The sequence below is a fragment of the Phyllostomus discolor genome, chromosome 3 (genome assembly GCF_004126475.2).
Source record: "Phyllostomus discolor isolate MPI-MPIP mPhyDis1 chromosome 3, mPhyDis1.pri.v3, whole genome shotgun sequence".
In the NCBI taxonomy this organism is placed as follows: Eukaryota; Metazoa; Chordata; class Mammalia; order Chiroptera; family Phyllostomidae; genus Phyllostomus; species Phyllostomus discolor.
In genome coordinates this window covers 149,794,019-149,818,011 of record NC_040905.2, presented here as the reverse complement: position 1 = coordinate 149,818,011, position 23,993 = coordinate 149,794,019, and the positions used below count along the sequence as shown (strand labels likewise).

General features: G+C 37.5%; 1 protein-coding gene across 3 annotated transcripts in view; it reads left to right on the top strand.

The window, feature by feature from the left end:
• The window catches only part of ADAMTSL1 (ADAMTS like 1), a 907,410-nt gene that overhangs the window by 638,074 nt on the left and 245,343 nt on the right, over positions 1–23,993 (top strand). For all 3 annotated transcript variants that reach the window (XM_036021558.1, XM_036021557.1, XM_028519737.2), the window contains 3 exons: positions 8,147–8,221; positions 11,477–11,634; positions 21,218–21,329. In XM_036021558.1, the coding sequence (XP_035877451.1) occupies positions 8,147–8,221; positions 11,477–11,634; positions 21,218–21,329 (345 nt within the window). The remainder of the gene's footprint in view (positions 1–8,146; positions 8,222–11,476; positions 11,635–21,217; positions 21,330–23,993) is intronic.

Below are 23,993 nucleotides of genomic sequence, written 5' to 3'. Positions count from 1 at the left end.
CAGTTTTTTTAATCCCCTCATTTAGTGATGGGCATTTAGGCTGTTTCCAGCATTTGGCTACTGTACATTGTGTTGCTCTGAACATAGGGGTGTATAGGTTCTTTTGATTTGGTGATTCAGGATCCCAGCAGTGGGATCACTGGATTGAAAGGCAGTTCCATCTTTAGTTTTTTTGAGGAAAATCCATACTGTTTTCCACAGTCGCTGCACCAATCTACATTCCCAACAACAGTGTACTAATAGAAAGGGAACCAACTGCATGGGAAAACATATTTGCCAATGATGCCTTGGAGAAGTATTTGATTTCCAAAATATATAAAGAACTCACACAACTCCACACCAGGAAGACAAATAATCCAGTGAAAAAAGTGGGCAATGGACCTGAACAAACACTTCTCCAAGGAGGACATACAGAGGGCCCATAGACATATGAGAAGATGCTCAACATCACTAGCCATTAGAGAAATGCAAATTAAAACCACAATGAGATACCATTTCACATCAGTCAGAATGACCATCATTAATAAATCAACAAACAACAAGTGCTGCAAGGTTGTGGAGGGAAAGTCTTTATTAGTTTTAAGCACACATACCCTATATGTTTTAATTGGATTTATACCTCTTACAAACAGCACTGTATTTTTATTTTAGTTTTTTGGAATTGCTAGTTTATTCTTGGCCACATGTTTTACAAAATTGCCAAACTTAATTATTAGTTATGTGAGGTTTGGGATTTTCTACATAAATAAGCATGTTATTTACAAATCAGGATGATTTTACTTTTTTTTTTTAATTTATAAATCACTTGCTATTTTTATGGCCTTACTGCACTGGCAACGATGTCAAATACAATGTTGAACAGAAGTGAGACTGGATATCCTTGCCTTATTTTCATTCTTAAGGGGAAAAGCATTCAATTTTTCTTTATAGAGTATGATGTTAGCTATAGGGTTTTTTTTTTTTACAGATACTCTACCACCTTAAGGAAGTTTTCATCCATTGTTAATTTGCAGAGATAGTATCATAAACGAATATTGAATTTTGTCAAATACTCTTTCTGTCTCAATTGATATGATCATGTGGTTTTGCTGAGACTTTTGTAATGGATGCTACTGATTTTAAATAGCCTTGCATTCTGGGAGTAAATTCTACTTGATCATGGTGTATTATTCTTTACATATATTCTTAAACTTGATGTCTAGCATTTTGTTTGAGAGTTTTTACATCTATTTTTATGAGAGATAGTTGTCTCTAGTATCCTGTGCTTATACTGTCTTTGGTTTTCATGTAAGTGTATTATTGGCCTCATACAATGAATTGGAAAGTGATTCCTCCTCTTCTGTTTACTGAAAGAGATTGTATAGAACTTGTTTTCTTCTTTAAGTTCCTGGTACCACTCATCTGTGAAATTTCCTAGGCTTGAAGTTGTTTTTTTCTGTTTTGTTTTGGTTTGGTACTTAATTTTTTTTAATAATATGGAATATAGGTGTCACTATTTTAATGTCTATTCTGTGTTTTGATTAATTTTTCTCTTCAATATGGGCTTTATTTTGCTGCTGTTGTTGTTTAATTTTCATGACTGATAATTTTTGACCTGGCTCCAGACATTGCAAAATTTATCTTGCTGAATGCTAGAAATTTTTGTATTCCCATAAATATTCTTGAATTTTGTTCTGGAAGCAGTAAAGTTATTTGAAATCAGTTTGATCCTTTTGGATCTTAAAACTTGGCGGCAGGGACCACAGCCATGTTTGGGTTAGTGCTAGATGGGCCTTGCTGCCAGGTCGAGACCCTTCTGAGCACTCCATGTCCAATGACACGAAGTTTTCCAGCCTGGCTGATGGGGTAAGGTATTTATTATTCAGGCCCTGTGTGCATGGCAGATACTCATCCCTGTAATCCTTTTATGTGGTGTGGTTCTTTTCCTAGCCTCAGGTAGCTTCTTCAAATACATGTGCTGATTGATTGGTATGAGTGTGCTGCTGGACATCTGAAGGAAGTGTTGCAGGAACAACCCCCACCCTGGGGTCTTTTGTTACTCTAGGTTCTTTATGCCCACCACCATATTCACTGTGGCTCTCAATGCCAGGGTTTAGTAAAAAGGAAAGGAGCTATTTAATTAAAAGTTATACAGACTTAGAAAAATGGCTGAATTCTGCCGTTAAATCTTACCCATTTAGAAATAAAGATACACCCACATACACACAGTCCTGCCTTCCTACCTTTGCCCAGTCAGGCCAGTCTCAGAGCATGCCAGTCAGAAGTACTGTCCTCCAAAATTAAAAAAAAAAAAAAAAGTCCACAGCTTACTTCCTCTGGTTCCTCTCAGTAATGCATGCTGGACTCCATCAGCTGTGTCATTGCAATCTCCAGTTCTTAATCCAAAACCATGTGGTACCACCTCATGGGTGGTTTCACCCATGAGCCCTTTCACCCCCTTTATTTCCTGCATGGTCCCACCGGGTCCCATATTGTTTCCCATTGTCCCACATGGCTGCCTGCCTTTTTGATTAAATCCCAGCCTGGAACCTTCTCCATAACCTCATTTTCAAGTCCTCCCACAATTGGCTGCACATGCTAGCACTCCCATATTTTCCACCTTTCTTGGCTGCCATAGTTAGTTCAGGCAGGTGTGGCACTGTTGCAGAAGCCAGCACCAAGCCGCTCTCACAGGTGCAGGAAGCCCCTCCGGCTACAACATATTGTGGGCTAGAGTCACACCCATGTCTCCGGCTCCCCGTGCAGGTGCAGCGTTTTAACATTATTAAAATGCTGGCCAAGTTCTTCAGATGCACCCTGTTGCAGAAGCACTCAAATTTCTAGAGTTGTCTCTTTATGCAGCTTTTCTCTCTCTGGTAATTTGTCCTTATTTCTAACTCTAGCCACCTTGATCTCCTTGAACTCTTAGCTTTGGCTCCTCAACTCAGGGAACCCAGTAAGTTCCCACTTTCTGAGCCACCGCCTGGAAAGTCTTTTGAGGCAGTAAACTGAAGCAGTGTTAAGGCACACCAGCTTTGTTTCCTGACTCTCAAGGATCACTGACCTTCTTTGCTTGATATCCTGCATCTTGAAAGCCATGGTTTCATATTTTTTTCCTGACCTTTTGTTTGTTTGAGGTAGGAGATTGTGCCTGGGCCCCACTACTTTGTCTTGGCAGGAAGCAGAAGTCTTGGTGCTGGTCTCTTAATTCAGAGTTCCAATTACATAGACCTAGCCAGCTTTTGACTCCCACTTTGATGTTCTTTAGCACTTCTTTCACACATCTCCCTACAGCCCTCATAACAATTTTATCCCCAGAGGTTAAATTAACTGTGCTCTACTATTATCTTGGAATTTTCTTCTAAGCCCCCGCTGATACCAATTTTGCAAGTTTGATACTGGGTGTTTTGATGTTAGTGCCTGTGCAGGCAAAGATAACCATGGCAGAGTTACTGCCTTGGTGAGAAAGACTAAAAGGCACCAGTGATTGGGAGATGCATTCTGATTTCATATATTTTAAAATGTGAAATATGGTAGAATCAGTGAAATATGACTTTTTTATTCTAGTGACAATAGGACTTTCAAACTGATTGAGTTGCAAGCATGAAGTCAAGGATGGCTTCAGTTTTTGATCTATGCAAAACAGGAGCCTGGGGCCGGGGGAGGAAGCATCTTATTAAACCTATTCGGTATATATCCTCCTTTGTGCAATTACTGATAAACTAGGGAGGAGGGGAGGTTGGCAGGGCTCATCTTATTTTATTGGATATATTTTAAGAGTAATAGAGTTGGCATGAAGATTTAAAAATATACCATGAAAACCGCCTCAAGATTGGTGGACTATTTGTGTATGTAGCCAATTGCATTAACAATGGTTCATTCATTTAAAAAATAATATTAATGATAAGACTGAGTGTCAGCCCCAAAGGCTTAGAGCAAAAAAGATTTTAAAAACAGGAGCTTATCAACAAGTCTAAAAATAAGATAAGTTCAGGTATCAGAATAGGAAACCCTGTCTTTTCAAAATTTATCATTATTATTCTCACCTTTCTCTGTTACAGCAATAAATCACATAGAAAAATTCACATATGACAAGATTAAAAATTGAATCTAAAATACTCTATAGAAAGATGTAGAATATATATATTTATATATATATGTATATATGTATATGTTTATGTGTGTGTGTGTATGTAGAGAGAGAGAGAGAGTGCACACTGTAGACTTTTTTGACAAAATCCTGTAGGTATAATCCTTGAGAACAATTTTCTTGAAAAAGGGAAGTTGCAACCCACATATGTGAAATAAGATTTATGATTCCCATGGAAACCTTGTCATTTTAACAAAGAGGTTACCTGATCTCTGAAGCAGGTCTTTTAGAATTGTTGATTAATAACCTGGAAATATCTTTTGAAGATTGACATCATGGTTGTGTCAAGAAAACCAGAATAGATGAGGACGGATGCACTTGATCATAGAGCAGTGTGCTTTGTGGGAAAGGGGCCCCAGAGGTTTGTGCAGCACAGTGGGAGAGGACATGGCCACCTGCCTTGACAGCTGTGCCCACTGAATTAATTACTGAGGGGCAAGTGATGAAACCAGACTGCTTGCACATTCTCGGATGTCTTAAATACCTCGCTGTGCACAAATGTAGTAGTTTCCAAATAGAAGACTCCCCAGCACACCCCTAGTCATTGAGTTTATCATCAAATGAGACAATTTCTAATACATATACAGCTCAAAAACTGGCTTTTTATCAACATGCAGGAAATTAAATTAATTTTTTTCATCTTGCTTTTTGTCAAATTATAAGCATCATATATTAAAGTATATTCTGAGATGTATCAGCTGGTGTTATCAGATGATACATAAGAAAAGGTTTCCCTGCATGAACACATTGGGGACACACTGGGTTAAATAGAGTAAAGGGGTTTCTTTGGTTCAGGACTTCTAAGAAACTAAGTAATGTGCTTTGGAAATTTCCATGAACAGGGAATAATATGTGATATTTTCAACACTTTTAATTGTAGGTCCCTTTTTCAGGGGCCATCTGTCGGGCTATTGCTTTATCTTGTTCATCACTGAATCTCTAGTACCTAGTATGGAACCTGACACTAGGAGACATTCAAAAACATTTGTGGAATAAAGGAATGAATTTGCTGGTTGCCTGGTGACTTGCCAGTTGTCTGTTAGCCCTTTACAGAACCATAGAAGCATAGGTTGTGACTATCCTACCTCTGTTGCTATGTGCTGCTGATGGTTCAAGTTCACACCAGCTCAGTTTGCTCCATATTTCCTTTGACCAGAAAAATGCACAAGGGCATCAGGAGACATTCCATCCTTGCCAGGTCTACTCTTTCCAACCCACCCTCTTCCCCCAACAACCTTGGCTGTTCCTCTTCATCTTCCTCGGGGAGCATGCAAAGGTTACTGCATCAGCCAAAAGCTAGATCAATGCCCCAGCATGTGGAATGTGAGTCACTTAGCAGAACAAGAGGGAGGCCGCCTGAGCAGTGTGTGGGTCAGAAGACTGCTGCAGAGCATTGCAGACCAAACAGAAAGCAGTCCTTTTTTTGCTTGCACTTTATTTGACCTGTGGATAAACAAAGACTTTCTATTTCTAGAAATCCCATTGTTTTAACTGCTTTGAGTTACTTTTGTAAACTTAAACATCCATGTCTTTATGCGAGGCCATTAGAGGTCTGTGGGCCCAGTCTGAATACTCTTTGTCCCTTTTCTGTATTCCCCTTACGTTATTTTGTTCTCACAAGCCACAAACTCTTAGCTATCTGAAATTCAGCCTTTTCTTTAACAATGTATGACATTGAAAACAACTAGAAGGTTGTAGTGTGAGTAGAATATTCAGTATTTTAGAGAACTTGATAAATGTAACCTCTTTGGGGAAGAAATTGAGGGCATGTGATTCTTCTTTCTCATTCAGCTGGCTACATTGGAGGGGTCTTGAGGTGTTAAAAAACATCATATAAATAGTCTTTGTTTTTAAAGAGATTTGGAATAGAGGGAAGAAAATAATATTTACCAAACACTGTGTTCCAGACGGTGCATCTCTATATCTATATCTACAGCCATACCTATATCTCTTCACAACAATATCATGAAGTGTTTTTTCCCATTTTACAAACAGAATAACTAAGGGTCAGGGAAGTTAGGGAACTTCTGAGATTCATTTATTGAAATTAAATTCACCTAGAGACAAGATCATATATTGAAATTCAGAGAAATTGGCTGCCTTTTGAGAGTCTTTTATTTAAACTAAATTTTTTCAGTGATGGGATGATAATGGACAATATTGAAAAGATATTTGTGAGACGGGATCCCTCAGAGCTCCTGAATATGCTGGTGGGTTTAAAATACCTGCTGTCACCTGGCTGGCGTAGCTGAGTAGATTGAGTGCGGGCTGCAAACCAAAGTGTCACAGGTTCAATTCCCAGTCAGGGTACATGCCTGGGTTGCAGGCCATGACCCCCAGCAACTGTACATTGATGTTTCTCTCTCTCTCCCCCCACCCCCCTCTCGTTCTCCCTCCCTTCCCTCTCTAAAAATAAATAAATAAAATCTTTCAAAAAAAAAAAAAGAATCAGCAGTTAAAAAACACCCCAAAACAATGATCAGCTGTTACATTTATAAAAAAAAAAATACCTGCTGTCCTTTGCCTTCTGTTCTTTGACCTTGGACTACACATTATGCTTCTCAAAGACTTCATTTCTTCATAAAGGGAGATGGTGGCAAATTCTTTGTATATATTAACAAGTTTTGAATGAAGAAATAAATAGTATAATTTAGGTGAAAGTGGAACTCTTCAGTGCCACGTAAGTATGAGGTACTGTTGTCACAAATGGAGTGCTAAATGTCAGTGATGTGTTTGGGGTACATGCGATATACCTTCAATGTTTTTAATGTGGGTTTTGGGACTGTTTCCAATTAGTTTAGGCTCAATTTCAAGCACAGTAGAAAGTAATCCATTTATAAATAATCAGTGATTCACCCATATTTTTTCAAAACAGAGAGTATGGGAGGGGATATAAATAACCATTTCTAGGACACTCACTATACATAGTATTTAATGCAGTTGGAGTAAAGGATATTGAGGAACTGGAAGACAAGACTTTTGCTCTAGAGGGGCTTAAAGAACGTAAACAAATATTTGTTTCCCCTATTTTTATCTGTCCTACTTATCCAAGACAGTTACTTTGCTAGAAAGCAATCCAGACTTTGATGTAATAAAGTCATCCTTGGAAGACTAGAATTTCCTTTTGTAATGTAACACAATTGCTCTAATTTAGAGAAAGTGGCAATATAAGCCCAGGACTTAAAATCAGAAATGAAAACTTGCAAATCCACTTTTTTCATATATCAAAATTCACATATTTTTTAAAGATCAGATCCCTCATGAGCTAGCTAGTCAGCAGCTCTTTAGGCATATTTTATTTTGGGGAAAGTAAAAATTTTGATGCCCAAATATTGGCGTTCACATTTTAAAGACCTAAAAAAAAAGATTTTCCTGAAACATCAATTCAAAAGAACCTATGCACCCCAATGTTCATAGCACAATTTACAATAGCCAAGAGCTGGAAACAGTCTAAGTGCCCATCAGTAAATGAGTAGATCAAAAAACTGTGGTACATTTGCACAATAGAATTCTATGCAGCAGAAAAAAGAAGGAACTCCTATCCTTTGCGGCAGCATGAATGGAACTGGAGAGCATTATGTTAAGTGAAATAAGCCAGGCAGTGAAAGACAAATACCATGTGATCTCACCTATAATTGTAATCTAATCAACAAAACAAACAAGCAAGCAAAATAGAACCAGAATCATGGAAATAAAGAACAAACTGACAGTGACCAGAGGGGAGGGGGATAACAGGATAACTTCTCCTTCAGAAGGGTCTAGTCAAGGAGCATATATAAAGGACTCATGGACAAAGAAAACGGGGGAGGGGAAAGAGGATTGAATGTGGGAGGGGGAGGAGGGTAGGACCAGGGAGAGTAATGGGGGAGGGGTGACGACAACTGTAATTGAACAACAATAAAAAAAAAATTGTCATTTTGCTGAGAGAAAGGTGGTAAGTCAGTGCCTTTATAGGAGACGATCAGTAATTTTGTATCAAATTATGTGTTTTTAAGCCTTTGCTTTGTTTCTCTCTAGTGAATGACACTGTGGTTGCTATTCCCTATGGAAGCAGACACGTTCGCCTTTTCTTAAGAGGAACTGATCACTTATGTAAGTAAACTTGGTTGTTTTCCTTTGGATATTGGGAATTTGGGGCATTATTATTTATTTACTTTTTGCTCCCAGAATAGATTAAAATACAGAAGTACAAATCTTTCCACTCCATCATAATATGATATTTTGAATGTTTCTGTTTATCTTTTGGTTGCCTGATGAGATAGCAAAAAACTCTGTGGTAATTATTTCTAGCCACAGTCATCCTGAAAAAACAAAATAGATGCTCCCTATAGATTGTTCATGCGTTAAGCACATGTTTATGTTTTTGTGAATATTATTTCTCACTTCTTCCTTTCCAATCAAACTCAATCTTTTTCTTGCCTCACTGCTCATTATTTTCTTCATTCCAACCTTTCCTCCCTCTCCTTCCTTCTTTCTTTTATTCTTCCTACTTTTATGTTTCCTTACTTTATCAATTCAGAGGATCATATAGAAATACCAAGCAACTTAACTCTGTGGCATTTAAAGAAAACCATTTTGGTATAATTAAGCATCCCACATATTAAAGACAATATAAGGTCCTAATATCTTGAAGATAACTCTTGGATTCAGGATCACTAAAGAGGTCCTGATCAAATGGTAGCCAAAGATCAAATGGTAGCATATGCCCACCAGAGTTTGTACAAGAACTGACCTTCAGGCATGCCAAATCAGCAGTACACAGCCACATCTTTTAAAAAAAAATACCTGTAAATTATAAGCAAAAAAAATTATGGGCTACAAACCAGAGAGGAGGTAGGAGAGGATATGCTAGTATTTCCTGCAATAGTCAGTTTCCCTGAAAGATTTCGCTTCAGTTGATCCCTTGAGCATTTCTGTGATTATTCCCTTTAGCATTTCTGTGATTGTTCCCGGGTTCCTACAAAGCTATCTATCATCTTTTCTTCTTTTTTATTTTTCCTCCCACACATACCTAAGAAATCATTTTAGGTAGCAAGCACTATCTTTTGGAAATTGGATTATGACTGAAATCACTCCAGAAAGACAAACAAGATGAAGACAAATTACAGTCTGGGAAAGTTCAGATAGCCTACTATAGTCTTTCTAAAAATAAAAATAAATACATTTCATGGGAGAGGTGGGGTTTGAAGGTTCATGTGAAGTAAAGGAATAAGTAAGGTACAGTTCAGGCAAAGCCAAGAGATGCTGATAAGACACCTTATATGGATCCAAGTTCTTTTCTGGCTCTGAACAACCCCCAAAATATAGTATTCACATGTCAAAGGATGATATATGTGTGTACACTATTACCATGTAAGTGACTCCCTTTTCCTCTTGAGAACTGGACCACGGTAACTGCTGGTGTAACAAGGCCACTCAAAAACAGGGACAGACTACAATGAAACATCAGACCAAGACCATCGCCAGGTTGAGGACTGACTCCTCATTGCAGAAGAAAGAACTCAAAGGAAAATAGATAGATATAAGAGGAAAAATCACTTTATAAATGTATTAGCTTCCTAGAGTTTCTAATTAATGTGACCACTAAGAAGCTGATAATTTGTCCTTCTTGGGATTAATTGTCCCAAGGATTTGTAAAATTGCAAATGGTACTCACAGATGATGAAAAGCAAACTGGAGTCTGCTTTTTCCCCCCAATGAACATACTGTTCACAACCTATGTATACCTAAAGAAGTTTATGTTTTGTTTTTTATTTGGAATATAATTCAAAATAAATGTGTGAGTAAATGATGCCTCGTTTCTCTTGAAACCTTTTTGCCCTTCATTCCCTGCATCTGGTCCAATATGGAATGGACCCTAAATAGTTAGGGCCAAACTAGAACAAGACTGTGCGGTCTGGTGCAGCTCATCTTTAATCAGAAGCACCTTGAGATGGACACCTGGGGGACCTGGTGATAAAATTGAATCACATGCTCAGGTTCGGCTTAGATCGCCAAGATTTTTCCAAAACTAAATGAACTTATATTCTGGAGAGATCTCCACAAATTCGCATGCAAGGCAGCCAGAAGAATGAAGCCTAGAGGAAGGAGATGCAGGGCTATTATGTTCCTCTGATGACAACAACTGGTTTGCACACTCAGATATTTCCCTGGTGTGCCTTACGCTCTCCTGTGAGGTCCGCACCAGTCTGGGAGATGGGAAGGAAGCCTGACCTACTCCCACAGAAGGGCTACACAGACTTCACCTGACAGTCACAGGCACTTAATCAGACACCACCTATTGCTATTCTGTGTCATAGAGAACTTGATTTAGACAATATCTAGAATACTGTATTACAAATACTTGAGGCATTTCACTACTTCCAGGGACCTTAAAATTATCTCTAACCACAGAACCCCAATCTGTAAAACATATAAGAGGGGTGACAGTCTAACTGAATATAGGAAGGAAGACCTAGGGCTTCACCCAATCTCCCCATCTTTCTTCTAAAATCCTCACCAAAATCGAGGGCTCTGGTTAGATTTCACCTATCTACCTTTCTTTATGCAGTGGACAGTTATTCTAAACTACCTCTGTATCACATGAAAAATTCACATGCTCTGAAATATATATCACAATTACCATCTTCCCAGCACTTTGATTTCCTACAACAAAAGATGCTTCACAGGCTTTATCATTGGCCAAATTCAGATTGGAATGTTCCAGGAACCAGAAGTTCTTCTTTCTGTCTTAAGCTCTTATGAAATATCATACATGTACACAAAACTGAATGAAGTACCAAAAATGATTTTTAAGTGAAAGAGAACTAAAAAGGACAGTTAGTTCCCTATCCTTAAATCACTATACTTCATTTTTAACAATAGCACACATGCAATAAGTAACCAAAAGTATAAATAAATACAAGGTAATGCATAAACATAAAGTCACACAGGTGCTAAGGAAATTGAGACCTGCACACTGGATCTCATAGAGCAGGAAGAAAAGTCTAGGGTATTCTAGGCCAAAGGCCATAAACACTGAAGTCAGTAAAATGTGTATGGGAGGTTTAATCAAAGGAACAGGATTGTAATAAGGTGGTCCAGGGAAACAAAGATTCTTTGACAGGGAGGTTTGAATGTTTGGATAGTAAGTTCTAAAACAATTTCATTCTCATTATAAACTCCTATGTGATCCAAAGTGCCTATGTATTTTGTTTATATCATAATTTTAATTGTGTCACATATAAAGAATGATTCTTCTCCCTTACTTATATAGTTTTAAACTCTGTTCCAAGGGAAGTACTTGCATGTGGTCTGTCCTAGCCCTGTGAACATCTTTTTCTTCTCTCCATGTGTTTGCTGATACAGATCTGGAAACCAAAACCCTCCAGGGGGCTAAAGGAGAAAACAGTCTCAGCTCTACAGGCATCTTTCTTGTGGACAATTCTAGTGTGGACTTCCAGAAATTTCCAGACAAAGAGACCCTGAAAATGGTTGGACCACTCACAGCAGATTTCATTGTTAAGGTAAGTCCATTTATTTACCTTATTTTCAAGCCACCTCCAAATTGGTGGTATTTCTATCTCCTGAAGAGAAAGACTTTAAGTTTTGACATAGATTTGGAAAGCCTATTATCCAAGACATGTTTAATTCAAGGGTGTTGAGCTGCATCCCAGACTTTACAAGTAAACATGATTTTCTTTTAAGGTCCTAGGAAAAATCCTAATTGTGTGTGTATTTAATTTAATGAAAGGACCCCAATCACAAAGCCAACATATCATTAGTTATATATGATATAAACTTTTTTTTCAAACAAGTTAGGATGCTTGAAACTGGCTCATATAAGGTGTCCTCAGTCAAAGAGAAAGACAAACTAATGATCCATAGACTTGGTCATGCTTCCTTCCAATTCAAGTTCTGTTTTCTCTTGTACTGGCAACAAGACGAAGTTGTTTCCTTCTATCAGAGCTTCCCTTACTCTTCAAGGTAATATGAAACACATTGCTGGAAGCAATATACATATTCTGTAGGAAAAAAAATGTATACACTAGAAGAACATTTGGGAATCACAATAAAATAAAACATATTTTTTCCTTCAGTAGGTCAGAAGGACCTGAAGGATTTCAGCTGTAAAGCTGTAAAACTTGTAATGTGTCCAGGACTCCATATATTTTTCATCATGGGACCTGAAGCCAGAGGACATTTGATTTAAGCTAAGGCTTGATGACCCCATGGCAGCTGGAAGTAAGAATGCATATAGGAAAATGTGATAGGCAGTGAGGTAGGATGGAAGAAGGGTTCCAGAGTACTGTTCTGCCTCCATCTGCGTGGTAGTTTTTTAGTCCAGTCCACCTGCCAGCCACATGAACATGAGCAAGAAGCTATAAACCATCAGAGATAGCTCACAATTGAGATGATGCTGTAGGTAGTAAAGTAATTTCAGTTAAACAAACAAAGACATACCTTGGAGATATTGCTGTTTTGGATACAGACCACCACAATAAGCATCACAATAAAGCAAGTTGTAATCCTTTTGCTGTTAGAGGGTCTTGCCTTCAATTTGTGAAAAGCACAACACCTGTGAAGCAAAATAAAGCAAAGTGCAATATAACATGGTATGCCCGCACAGTAAAAAGTCAAGAGGTGTCTTCATGTTTTGAAGCCCTTAGCATACTGTTGAACAAACCATGTATATTCCCCTAGTGTACTAGGGACCTTGCAAGAGCTAATATACATACTGATAATATAGAATTGAATTCAAGCAATATTATTCACTTTTGAACAGATCACTGCATTGTTGAATGCATTTCATATATCCAGCTGCCTTCTACACATCACCACTTGGATGTCCCACAGACACAATGAGCTCAACATATCCAAACCAGGCCTGTCTGTCCCAAACACCTACTTTCTTTTCTTTCTTATCTTGTGAAATGATACATTGTTTACCCTGCCAAGTCAGAAAACTTTGATTCACACCAATTTCCCCATCTCCTGTACATCCCTCATTAGACATTAAACTGTGTCAGTTCTACCTCTATATCATCTTTTTAAACTATTCATTCTTCTCCATCTTTAGTCCTTTGTATTTCTCACCTGAACTAACACCATCAACTCAATTAGTTTCCCAGCCTCTGATCCATTGCCCATGTTGCCCTCAGAATAAGTTTTCTAAACCCAGAACTCCTCTCATCATAAAGCTGCATTGCTCCTCACCTCCACCCATTGCTTTGGGGTTAAAATGCAGATCTGTAGCACAGCATGCATTGTCCTCAATCTGGGTTTTGTCTACCCTTCCAAACTCACCTTTGACATTTCTCTCCTGTTTCAATCACTGGAATGGCTCACAGATCCCCCAACATCTTGCAATGCCATAGCTAATTACCTTTACATAATGCCATGCCCTCCCATCCGCAATGCTCTTACCTTTTTTTTCTTCTATTCACTTCACTAACTTATAATTGTTCTTTAGGATTTTCTCCATCCAAAGCATTCTGTAACTCAGCCCAATATTCTTCTTTACATTACACCTTTCTACTGTGTGTCCCATGAGGGCAGGGACAGAATCAGGTTTGTCTTCATTTCTTCTTAAGAAAACACAATAGACACTACGAAGTGTTAGATGAATAATGAACTTCAGCCACAAACCAATTGCTGAAGTGGGACAGATGCTGAAACCTTCATGTCACCTGTAAGGAAACTGAGCTTTAGGGAAGTTAGGGTAGTTGAGAGATGGGACCAAGCTCATCCTGATGACCAACTAGGACCAAAGCCACATCTCTTTATTCCTGGCCCAGAACTCTTTTCAGTATTCTCTGTTGCTTCTAAGACTATTTTTTTCTTCTGCATGTAATACACATATTTTTTTAAAGGTGGACTTGGAAGAAGGTTCTTATACTTTCAGATGCCTGACACCTGTAAATATTTTCATTCAGAAACAAGATAACTATCATGTTAGTGATTTTTGCATTATGTGTCTGGTTTTATGACCTAGTTTCAGGTTGCAGCTGAGAGAAAACTAAGGTTTGATTAGAACATATCAGGATCAAATAAATGTAAAGTTATTCTAACATTGATTATATAATTTTTAAAATCAGTATTCTCTCTTAAAAAAAGTGAGTCAGTTTAAGGAGATAAGGAGAAAATTATCTTTTTTCCAGTGATTCATAATGAAGCAACATTTTGTTCCCTAATTTTCCCTAGGAAATAACTGAAAATAAAAGATTACCATTTGATTCCTTTATTGTATTTTATAACTTATGTGCTTAGAAGCTATACACATAGTTAGTAACTCATTTTCAGTATCATTCAAAGTGTAGTCTCTTTTGCATAATATATTAATTTAAGCAATCACTTCCTTTTTAAATGAGATACATAGGAATCAAAATGGAAATGGTTATTCATCAACATCTTGATGAAATGAAATTTTATGAAATAAAGTGAAATTTTATTGCCAAAATATAATTTTTGTTTATTTAAAAGGGAAAAACCATTTTTTTGCATGAATGGAAAATTTTTCACAGTGAAAATCATTATATATTGCCATTGGTTCCAAAGTTATGTTTTGAAATCTTCTTTAAAAGTTAAAATCAGACTAAGTTATTATCTTGCTTCCTAGGGAAGAATGTCTTCCAACAATTTAAACTTTATACATTGGCTGTACAAACATTTTTGGCAACGCTAGCACAGAGTGGTACGAAGTACTTCAAGCTCTCTAGTGTTCGGTGTACTGTCCTGCTTACTGGATATGTAACCTCCAATATGTTGTTTTACCTCACTGAACCTGTTTAATCACTTGAAAAAAATGGTAATACCCTGACTGGTGTAGCTCAGTGGATTGAGTGTGGGCTGCAAACCAAAGTGTCACAGGTTCGATTCCCAGTCAGGGCACATGCCTGGGTTGCAGGCCGCGACCCCCAGCAACCGCACATTGATGTTTCTCTCTCTTTCTATCTCCCTCCCTTCCCTCTCTAAAAAATAAAATAAATAAAATCTTTAAAAAAAATTTTTTTAAATGGTAATAAATATTTTTAAAATGTCTAAAAAAACCCTTCCAACTTAGCTCTGCTTGTGCAAACTACTTGGGTGTTTTTATATATGTTCAGTTTGTGCCCATGTTTAAAATTTAAGAAGAAAGCCATACCAGATAGATAGAGAAGTGACTGATGAGAGTACCTAAGCCACCAACATAGCAGAAATATTCAGCAGAATAGTAAACAATAAGCATACTTAGAGCTAAGAACACTGACTCACAATTCACACACAGATAACTGGAGAAGAGTTATTTTCTACAGAGGATAATTTACTAAATACATTACATTTTTATAGTTGGGGAATTTGGTTAGAAAGATTGGCATCATTCTAATTGTTGCATAAGTAGCTTGTCTGAGTAGTCTCAGGAGTAGAAATGCCATGGTTTCCATTTGTACCACTTAGAGTGTTAGGCAAATATGGTGCTTTCATATTTCTTTCTGGACATCCTTGAGCATAATCCTGTACATAACCCTACATCCAGTAATAGTATCTGCCTTTTCCTATATTATAATGCCATTTGAGAGATAACACGCTGGATAGGGAATGTTGAAATAATGATGCATATTATGCAGTACTAAAATAAAATGGACAGAGTAAAATCTGTAGATACTTGCTACAGGCTAATGTGATTAAGAAAGCCTTTGTGAGACTTGGGCAGCCATAAATCTTGGGCAGGATTCAAACAATCAATTCTTTTCTCCACTGGAGGGTGAGCTTTGGCAAACATCTCTGTCCAGGCTGGTTTTGCCCTCACTCCCAGCCACATTGTACCAGTCAACCCATGCTCATGCAAAGGAGAAACCATTGTAAGGCCAACATTCTTGAGAGAAAAAGTTGAAATTACTGTAGGAAATAAAAGAAGCATGTAATACATAGTGATTCCTTTTCTTACCCAACATTTACAGGTAGCAATTCCCCCCAGTACATATGCTTCTTTATGCCAATAGAGTGCAAGAATTTAGGACTGAGTTCATTACGATATACTGAATTTTCAATTGGGTTTCTTATGTGGGGAAGGGAGAAACTTTCCTCTACCCTCCTCGTTTTTGTCAGCTGGTCTAATAGTTAAATCTGCATGAGGCAGATTAGATTAATAAGTGAAAATAGCCAAATTTAATTACATATGTACACATGAGAACTTCACATACATGAGATAGCCCCATATACGTCAGCAGTTCAGAGACAGGAAGTTAAAATGAGGTATACATGGCATTCTGAACTAAGGATCAGATAAGGCATCCTGGGGCTTTAGATATTTCAGGATGAAAAGAAGAGCAGATTTTCAGGAACTAATAGTTCCTGCTATATAGATAGGTCAAAAAGTTCTCTTTGATAATCTCTTATTATGGGCATAGCCCCTAATTAAAACTTTTCGAAGTAGTGGCAAGGCACAGGAGTTTCTCTTGAGCTTGCAGGGTCTCAGTTGCCTTTAGTTCAAAATAATCCACATGCCACAAAGGAACATCTTGGGGCAGCTCCTTCTGTGCCCCTACACCATTTGTTTTACCAATTGAACAGCTAGTTTTAAGATGCATACTCAGAGAACTGATGTTGAGAGTGGCAGACCTTTGCCCAATCCTAGCCCCCTTGGTTCTACTCTCGTCATTTGTTTTCTGCCCTCCTTTTCCCTCTGATACTGAGGTCATCCTTCCAGCAGACTCAAGCCTGCTCAGCCTCTCAGCACCTCCTTCCTAACATACTCTTCCATGTGTTTGTTCCTTAGGCAGCATTATACCCATAGGACATCTCTGGCCTACTGCCCTACTCAAGGGCTGTGGGCAGTAAAACCGTAACCAACGTCTCTCATGCAACCCTGAGCCAGGGCCTGAGGGGCTGAACTGCTGCATCTCCCAATATCAATGTCTGGAATTCTAGAAGGATTAGAAAGCCATATAAAAGTATAAATGTAAAGTTACATGTTAACAATTTTTTTATCATTATTTTTATTGAATAATCTATAATCGTAGTACTTCCAACTGTTGAAAGTATCAGGTATTTCAAACAGTGGAATGGTTGAATTTGTCTCATTCCAGTAATAACTAGCAATTTTACAAGCCCTTTCCCCTCTACTGTACTACTATACCATCAAAGGGGTGTGGGAAGTGCTATTGGTTAACGATTATTAACAATACTTCTTCTTTTCATGTACTTTAGCAACATTGTATTAACATTATCAATTTTACCAACAAGAAATGATCAATAACATCTTCAAGAAAACTGGTAGGTATATATGAAAAGATGAAAATTATTCTAAGAATTTGTCACAAATAGAAGGGTTGTGATCGTTATATAATGCATTTGTTCATTCATTCATGCATTCATTTATTCAGCAATTGTTTGAACTCTTATGTGCCAAACATTGTAAATGATGCTGAAGAAAGAGTGGTGAGCAAGATAAATGGTACCTGCTTTCCTGGAGTTTTGGAATATGGAGAAGAAAGGCAATAAAATAACAATTACATCAGTATTAATATTTGTAAATATTTAACTGCTCTAAAGAAGACCTTATTGTTGCTGCATACTTTGAAAGCCCATAAAAGCACTTTAAAATGTTTTTACAGTTCCTTGAGGATTCACTATCACCACCAAAAACCAGAACAGCCCCAAATTTAACAGAGTAGACTGAGACATTTAATAAATAGATTCACCTGTTTTCTATTTTATTCCCTTCTGAGCAGGCATATTGATTGATTTCCACCATTTTCAAGCACAACCTGGTCATGACATTGCTGGCGGCCCTGAGGCCAGTGTGTCCAAGTTGAACACCATTGTGGGTCCAGCTCGGAGGCTCTCGGAGGCAGCTCAGTCCCCAGCTCCCTTCTGTCCTCAGGTCAGAGCAGCAACTCGGCTGCAGCCAGCAGGGAGTGGGAGGGCCTCTGAGTACCAACCACTCTGCCCACCCTCCTGGGGGGACAATTTCTATACCAGGGAGAGAAAGAAACCTAGTTGAAGAACATTCCAAGGTTCACAACTGACCCTTTTCCCAGATAAGAAGAAAAAGGTACAGCATTTATTAGTACTTCATCTGGGACAGGCTTTGTGTTCTTGATATCTGTTGTGTATTTGAAGCTTCTTAGTTCCTTTGATTTTACATGGACTTAAAGGCCATCACCCACGTACACACTTGTACTGCCCTGCAGTTCTATTACGAGAGTGCAGTCACTCACTATGGAAAGAGACCGCTTTTTGTCTCCTTCACTTTCAGTGTGACAGGTGATTAAATTGAATTAGAAACGCTGAATCATTTTAATTACAGGAAGAAAGGCTTGGTTCAGAACATTCTTTTTGCTTATTAACTTAAGGAGATCAAAATTACATATGCCAGATGTACTTAGCTCCTTTAAACAAAATTCTAATCTGTCAACTTGAAGCTTTCATACTAGGACCTGATTGATATTTAAGTATTTAAGGTTTGTGAAGCTTCAAAGCTAATGATAACAATGGTCTCAACATCCCAGAATTGATAAAACCTGAATTAATTAATTGTGGCTCATCTGTGTAAACAATAATTAGGCCATCTAAGTTAGACATTAGGTTAGCCTCTTCTTTTTATTTTTAAATGTTTTTTCAACATTAAAATGAAAAATTAACATACTGAGAAGACAGGTATAAGGATACTGCTAAAGATAAATGCCTGTATCTTCACACCACTAACAAAGACTGTTGGGTACCGTGAGAAGAATGACAGCTTTAGAGCCAGGCACACCTGCATTCAAATACCTGCTGTGTTTTCCCCAGCTGTGGAGCTTTGACCACAACACTTAACCTCTCTGAACCTCATTTCTCTCATTGTAATGCAAATGTGGAAGATAATACAAAGTAGTGTTTAGATTTAATATAAACAAAATGTACCCTGCACCACATAGGAATGTGTTTAGTGCTGATTACTGGGGTCGGTACAGCTGTTATTAAAGGAAGAAGATGGTGACAGAGAAGGAGAAGCAAGAATGTTACCTGTGGGAACATAGTACCAGTCTGGGGTTGGGACCTGTTCCCCGTTTCTGCAGTGTTCCTGTTATCCTCTACGTCCTAGGAGTTTAATCCAGTTATCGATTTCTTTTCAAATCTGGACATACAGTCTCAGCATTTATTGTCATTATACATCACTTTCCTTGAATTCATTAAGAACGATATTCTTTCTAAGATGCTTGTTGTTTCTTTTTCCTTCAACATGGTGTTTAGTTGCCCTCTCTCTTGACACCAGATCTCCTTGTCATTCACGAGGTGCTTTTACTAGTAACCAACAGGGAGCTGAAAAAAGATTTGCTCCATCTTTTTGCCTCTTTAACCAGCCCAAAAGATCAGCCCAAACACTACGAGTATTCTGAACCAAAGTATCTGCAAGTACTTTGGTGTTATATCCTGCTCATTTTGGCTCCCATGCCCCAACTTTCCTAGGACCTACTTTAATTTTTAGCATGCCAAGAGGACCCCTGCTAAACAATTCATCTTTCAGAATCTAAACAAATTTCCTGGCCTTTTTTATTTTTCATGCAGTTTTTGTTCAGATGAGAGCCTTCTTCTAATAGCTTTCCAGCATGATAACCACACATCCCTGGAGAGCTATAGACATCACAAGCTCAAAAAAAAACTCTCCAAAGAATGTGATTAATAACTACATCCCTAAGCAAGCAATTAGATATCCTGTATCTGACACACTAGACTGAAAAATATTCATCTGTAGGCCACACTTCCCTTTTGTGAAAGACACTGTATTGCTTCAGCTGTTTTTGCTTTAAAGTAGGGAACTATATCACTGTTTATTCTAATTAGGAAAGACCTGGATGCACCATGGGTTAGAACCCCAGCATAATATGAGATATTCTATAAGTTTTCTCTCTTTCTTCTTTTTCCTTCCCATCTTTTCCAGATTTTCTCAGGAATATTTCCATATTCTAATCAAAACTCTGAACACCATCTAGGGGTTAGGATCTACTCCCTGTTTTTTCAGTGTTCCTATTATCCTGTACATTCCTAGGTGTTCAATCCACTTATTAAATTCAGCAACAGAAAAATAAGGCTATCTCTTTTCAAAAAGTCTGAAGGCTGAATCTATCCCTTTCCCCTAAATAAAAGAAAGTTGGGACAGTGGTAAGGCCTAAAAACATTAATAAAGGCTTTCACCACATGATTCAGCTGATGATACTCCTCTCATTCCTGTAATGGAGTTGGAGTAAGAGGTGGTTCTCTCAGCTTTCCAAGGACCTTCCTTTAGTGCAATAAACAGTCCCTGCTTTGCCCTAACCCAACTGTCTAAATGTTGTATCACATGTCAGTCCGTCCTCATGAGACCAAGGCATTGTTCATCTTGGAACTTTTTTCTTCTTCAGTTTATGTTCTCTCAATGCTGTACTTTTAAGAACCATTAAAGAATTATTGCCTCACATCCTCTCTTTTAAAAAAAACAAAGGAGTTACAATTTCCATAAGCACATGTTTTATTTGATATATTTTATTTCATACAGTAAGTTGGTGTTTTTCAAAGTTTGGTTCTTGGACTATCTACATTGGAACTGCCTGGATCTCTGGGCTTGAGCCCAGGAATTTGCATTTCAGCAGGATTTGAGTTGGTAACTTTGCACATTAAACTATAGAAATCATCAAGTTGTCAGGAAACCCATGTATGTCTCTGAGTGAGAAGAGCTACTTAATTCTTTAACTCTTATGTTTTTTAACCAAAGATGGTATCTTTCATTTTTTGCAGCATATAGCATTTAAAAATTTTTTAGAACAAGTTGTCTGTTTCTGATCCTGCACTTTAAAATCCACATAATTTTACCTGTTCTACCAGAGAGGATGGAAATAAAACGGGGCAAGGGACCAAGTGGCTTAGGATAAGACTGTACTGGAATCACAACAGAACTAGGAAGGTGATGATAGCTACCATTTATGCAATGAGCATTCACTGGTGAAATGGTAAGATGGGTGATGTGGCTGTTGCCACTTCTCTCCCAAAGCGTCCTTCACACAGCCAAAGAACATCAGTGCTACCACCCTTACTTGTTCAAAGTTTCTAGGGGCCCAGAGGGCCCTCTGTGTCTCACTAGTTCCTCTGTTTTGCTGTTGTCTCCTACAGATCCGCAACTCAGGACTTGCTAACAGCACAGTCCAGTTCTTCTTCTACCAGCCTATCATTCACCGATGGAGGGAGACGGATTTCTTTCCTTGCTCAGCAACCTGTGGAGGAGGTAACAGTGTTGTTCACTTAGCCTAGGAACTGCTAGCTTCTGGGAGGGAAGCCTTGGCTATTATAAGGGTAGAACCACTTCAGTGTAAAAGAAATTTAGTGCCGTGGTAGATCAGAGTCTTCTGAATGGGGCTCAAGCTCTTCTACAAGGCAGATACATCAGTCTAGATGCACCATAAATATTTTCTGGCTCTGTGGAGTCCCATTAGAGGCAACAGTCTTTACTCCTTTCCTTGATTGCATGGGAAGACAGGACAAGAAATATTACAGCTTGGCAAGAGCATGGTCTGGAATAAAATACTCATCTGGTTGAAGTGAACTTACTTGTTCAAGAGTCAAGTGAAGAATATGTGGCCTATCATATAACATGATGGATCCAGAAAGGACCAGAGATTAATTTAATTAAAGGAAGTACTTTATTATCGGGGGGAAAATCACTCTGCTATAGACTTAGGCTTAGTTGTTTTTCAGCTCTACCTCATCATCCATGCAGTAAAAGGAGTGCCATTTGCCTTATCTATTCATAAAAACATCTCTCTTTTGAGAAGTCACCAATGAATTTCTGCCTCTGCTCCATCACATCTGTGATATGAACATTTTGTGCTACTGTACAAAGCCCCCCATTTTCTGTTCTTCATAATTATAAAGGTTACATAATAATTTCTTTGAATTATTGCATAATTTATTTAGCCATATCCCTATAGACAATAATTTAGTTCATTTAAAATTCTCTATTATAATGTAATGAATAACTTAATACCTAGGTATTTTTCTCCTTTGAAATTATTTCCTTGAAAATAAATTCTTAAGAGTGAGTTTCAGAATTTTTGTGGCTATTGGCATATGTTACCATAGTTTTTTCCAAAAGTGTGATAAGTAGTCTACGAATATTTTAGTTTTATTTCCAACTGAGCCAGTGTTTGTGGATTATCATTTTTTAAGTTTTGATGAGTTATTGGATATAAAATTGTATGTATATTCCTTTAAAAAATGGTCACATCAAATAAATTCTGGCTCCAGCTTCATGGAAGCCTGTTAATTGGCTGACTTTAAGTAACTAATCCACATAGGTCTCACTAGATTATATTTTGACAAGAGAAAAGGACAGTACCTCAAAATGAAGACAAATGATTACCCATTAATTCTTGTAAAAGAGTGAAGAACACGTGTAATTCCTCTTTGGCTGTGCAGTCTGTAGCCACATAATGTGAACAGACCCCTGAGCATGAGGTTCTATATAGCAGTGTTGGATTTTAGCTTAAAAGCAATTAATCAAAAATAGATCAAGTGCTTTTAAGTTGATTATTAAATAACTATTCTCTCCATATCTTAAGCATTTCAATAAAATAGTGTTTCCAGTTGCTCCATATGCCCTGAATTGAAAAATCACTTCACTTAAGAGTGAACTGCCAATTGTGTTTATGTATCATAGAAATATGTTATTTTGAGTCACCTATGAATATCATAGGAAGTAGTTTCAAAGAAAGAAATCAGAGAAAATATATTTTTATTCTTTTCTTTTTATGGGAAAACCATGTTTTGAGAGAAGTAGCAATTTAATAATAAGCCCATGATGCCAGTTTTCCATACAGCTGCTGTTGGAATGTATTTCAGTAAACTTGACAATGGATTGATATATAATAAGGCAATTAATGTTAGATTCCTGCACATCCCCCCCTACCTTGGGCCTTAATTTGCCTCACATCTAAGGGAAGAAGTAGAACCATCTGTGGTTCTCCAATGTTTTGAGCCATGAAACCCATTCTTAAAAAACAAAACAAAACTTCCTTGGGAGCCCAGGGGAAAGGAATACATACTGCTCAGAACGAAGATGTACGGGATATGGAAACTGGCCTTCGTGGACCACAGCTTAAAACTACTCAAGAAATGATCTCTAAATTCCCTTTTATGTTCTGGTTCTAGATTCAAATGGTTGACCATTTTGTTAAGTGCAAAATACCTTGTGAAACTTTAGAAAACACAATTATCTGATCATTTTGGGTCATTTATTTAATATTTGTTCTCAACTTTAATTTCATATGCTCTAGATAGCTTCAAAGCAACATTTATGCTGATAAATTATGATTTTTAAAAATCACAATCTCTAATTTAAATTTATTACTTGTGCTCACATTTTACTACATGATAAATTCTGTTCCTGAGTACAAATTATTTTATGGAAAATTATGAAATGGTTAGCTTATGATGAACTCACTGGCTTTTCAGTATAAAGTAACTAAAAATTAAAGCTATATTTATTTATATAAAATATCATTTTGCTCTTTGATTTTCTTGTAAAGCAAAAAATTAAATGCAACCTGTGTTCTTACCCATTAGCTTTTTGTGCTTTTCATCTTTACAGTAAAATTGTTGAAAGATCTTTTTTTTAGCTCTTTAATGAACATTTAATTTTTGTGGGTGGTCTGAGAAAACAGCCTCAAGCCAGTAAATCTAGTTTATAAACCTTCCGCTGATTTCCTAAAATTCTTTGCAAGACTTTTAAATACTCTAAATCTACCTTTCTAACACATATTTAGCAATGGCAATATTCAACCACCTGTTGAGGGTATATATTTTGGTGTTCCTTAGGGTTAGAATGATACAAAGAGTCTAGTTTTTAGAAAAATTCTCTATGTACATTTATTTTTCACCCCAAGAATCTAAG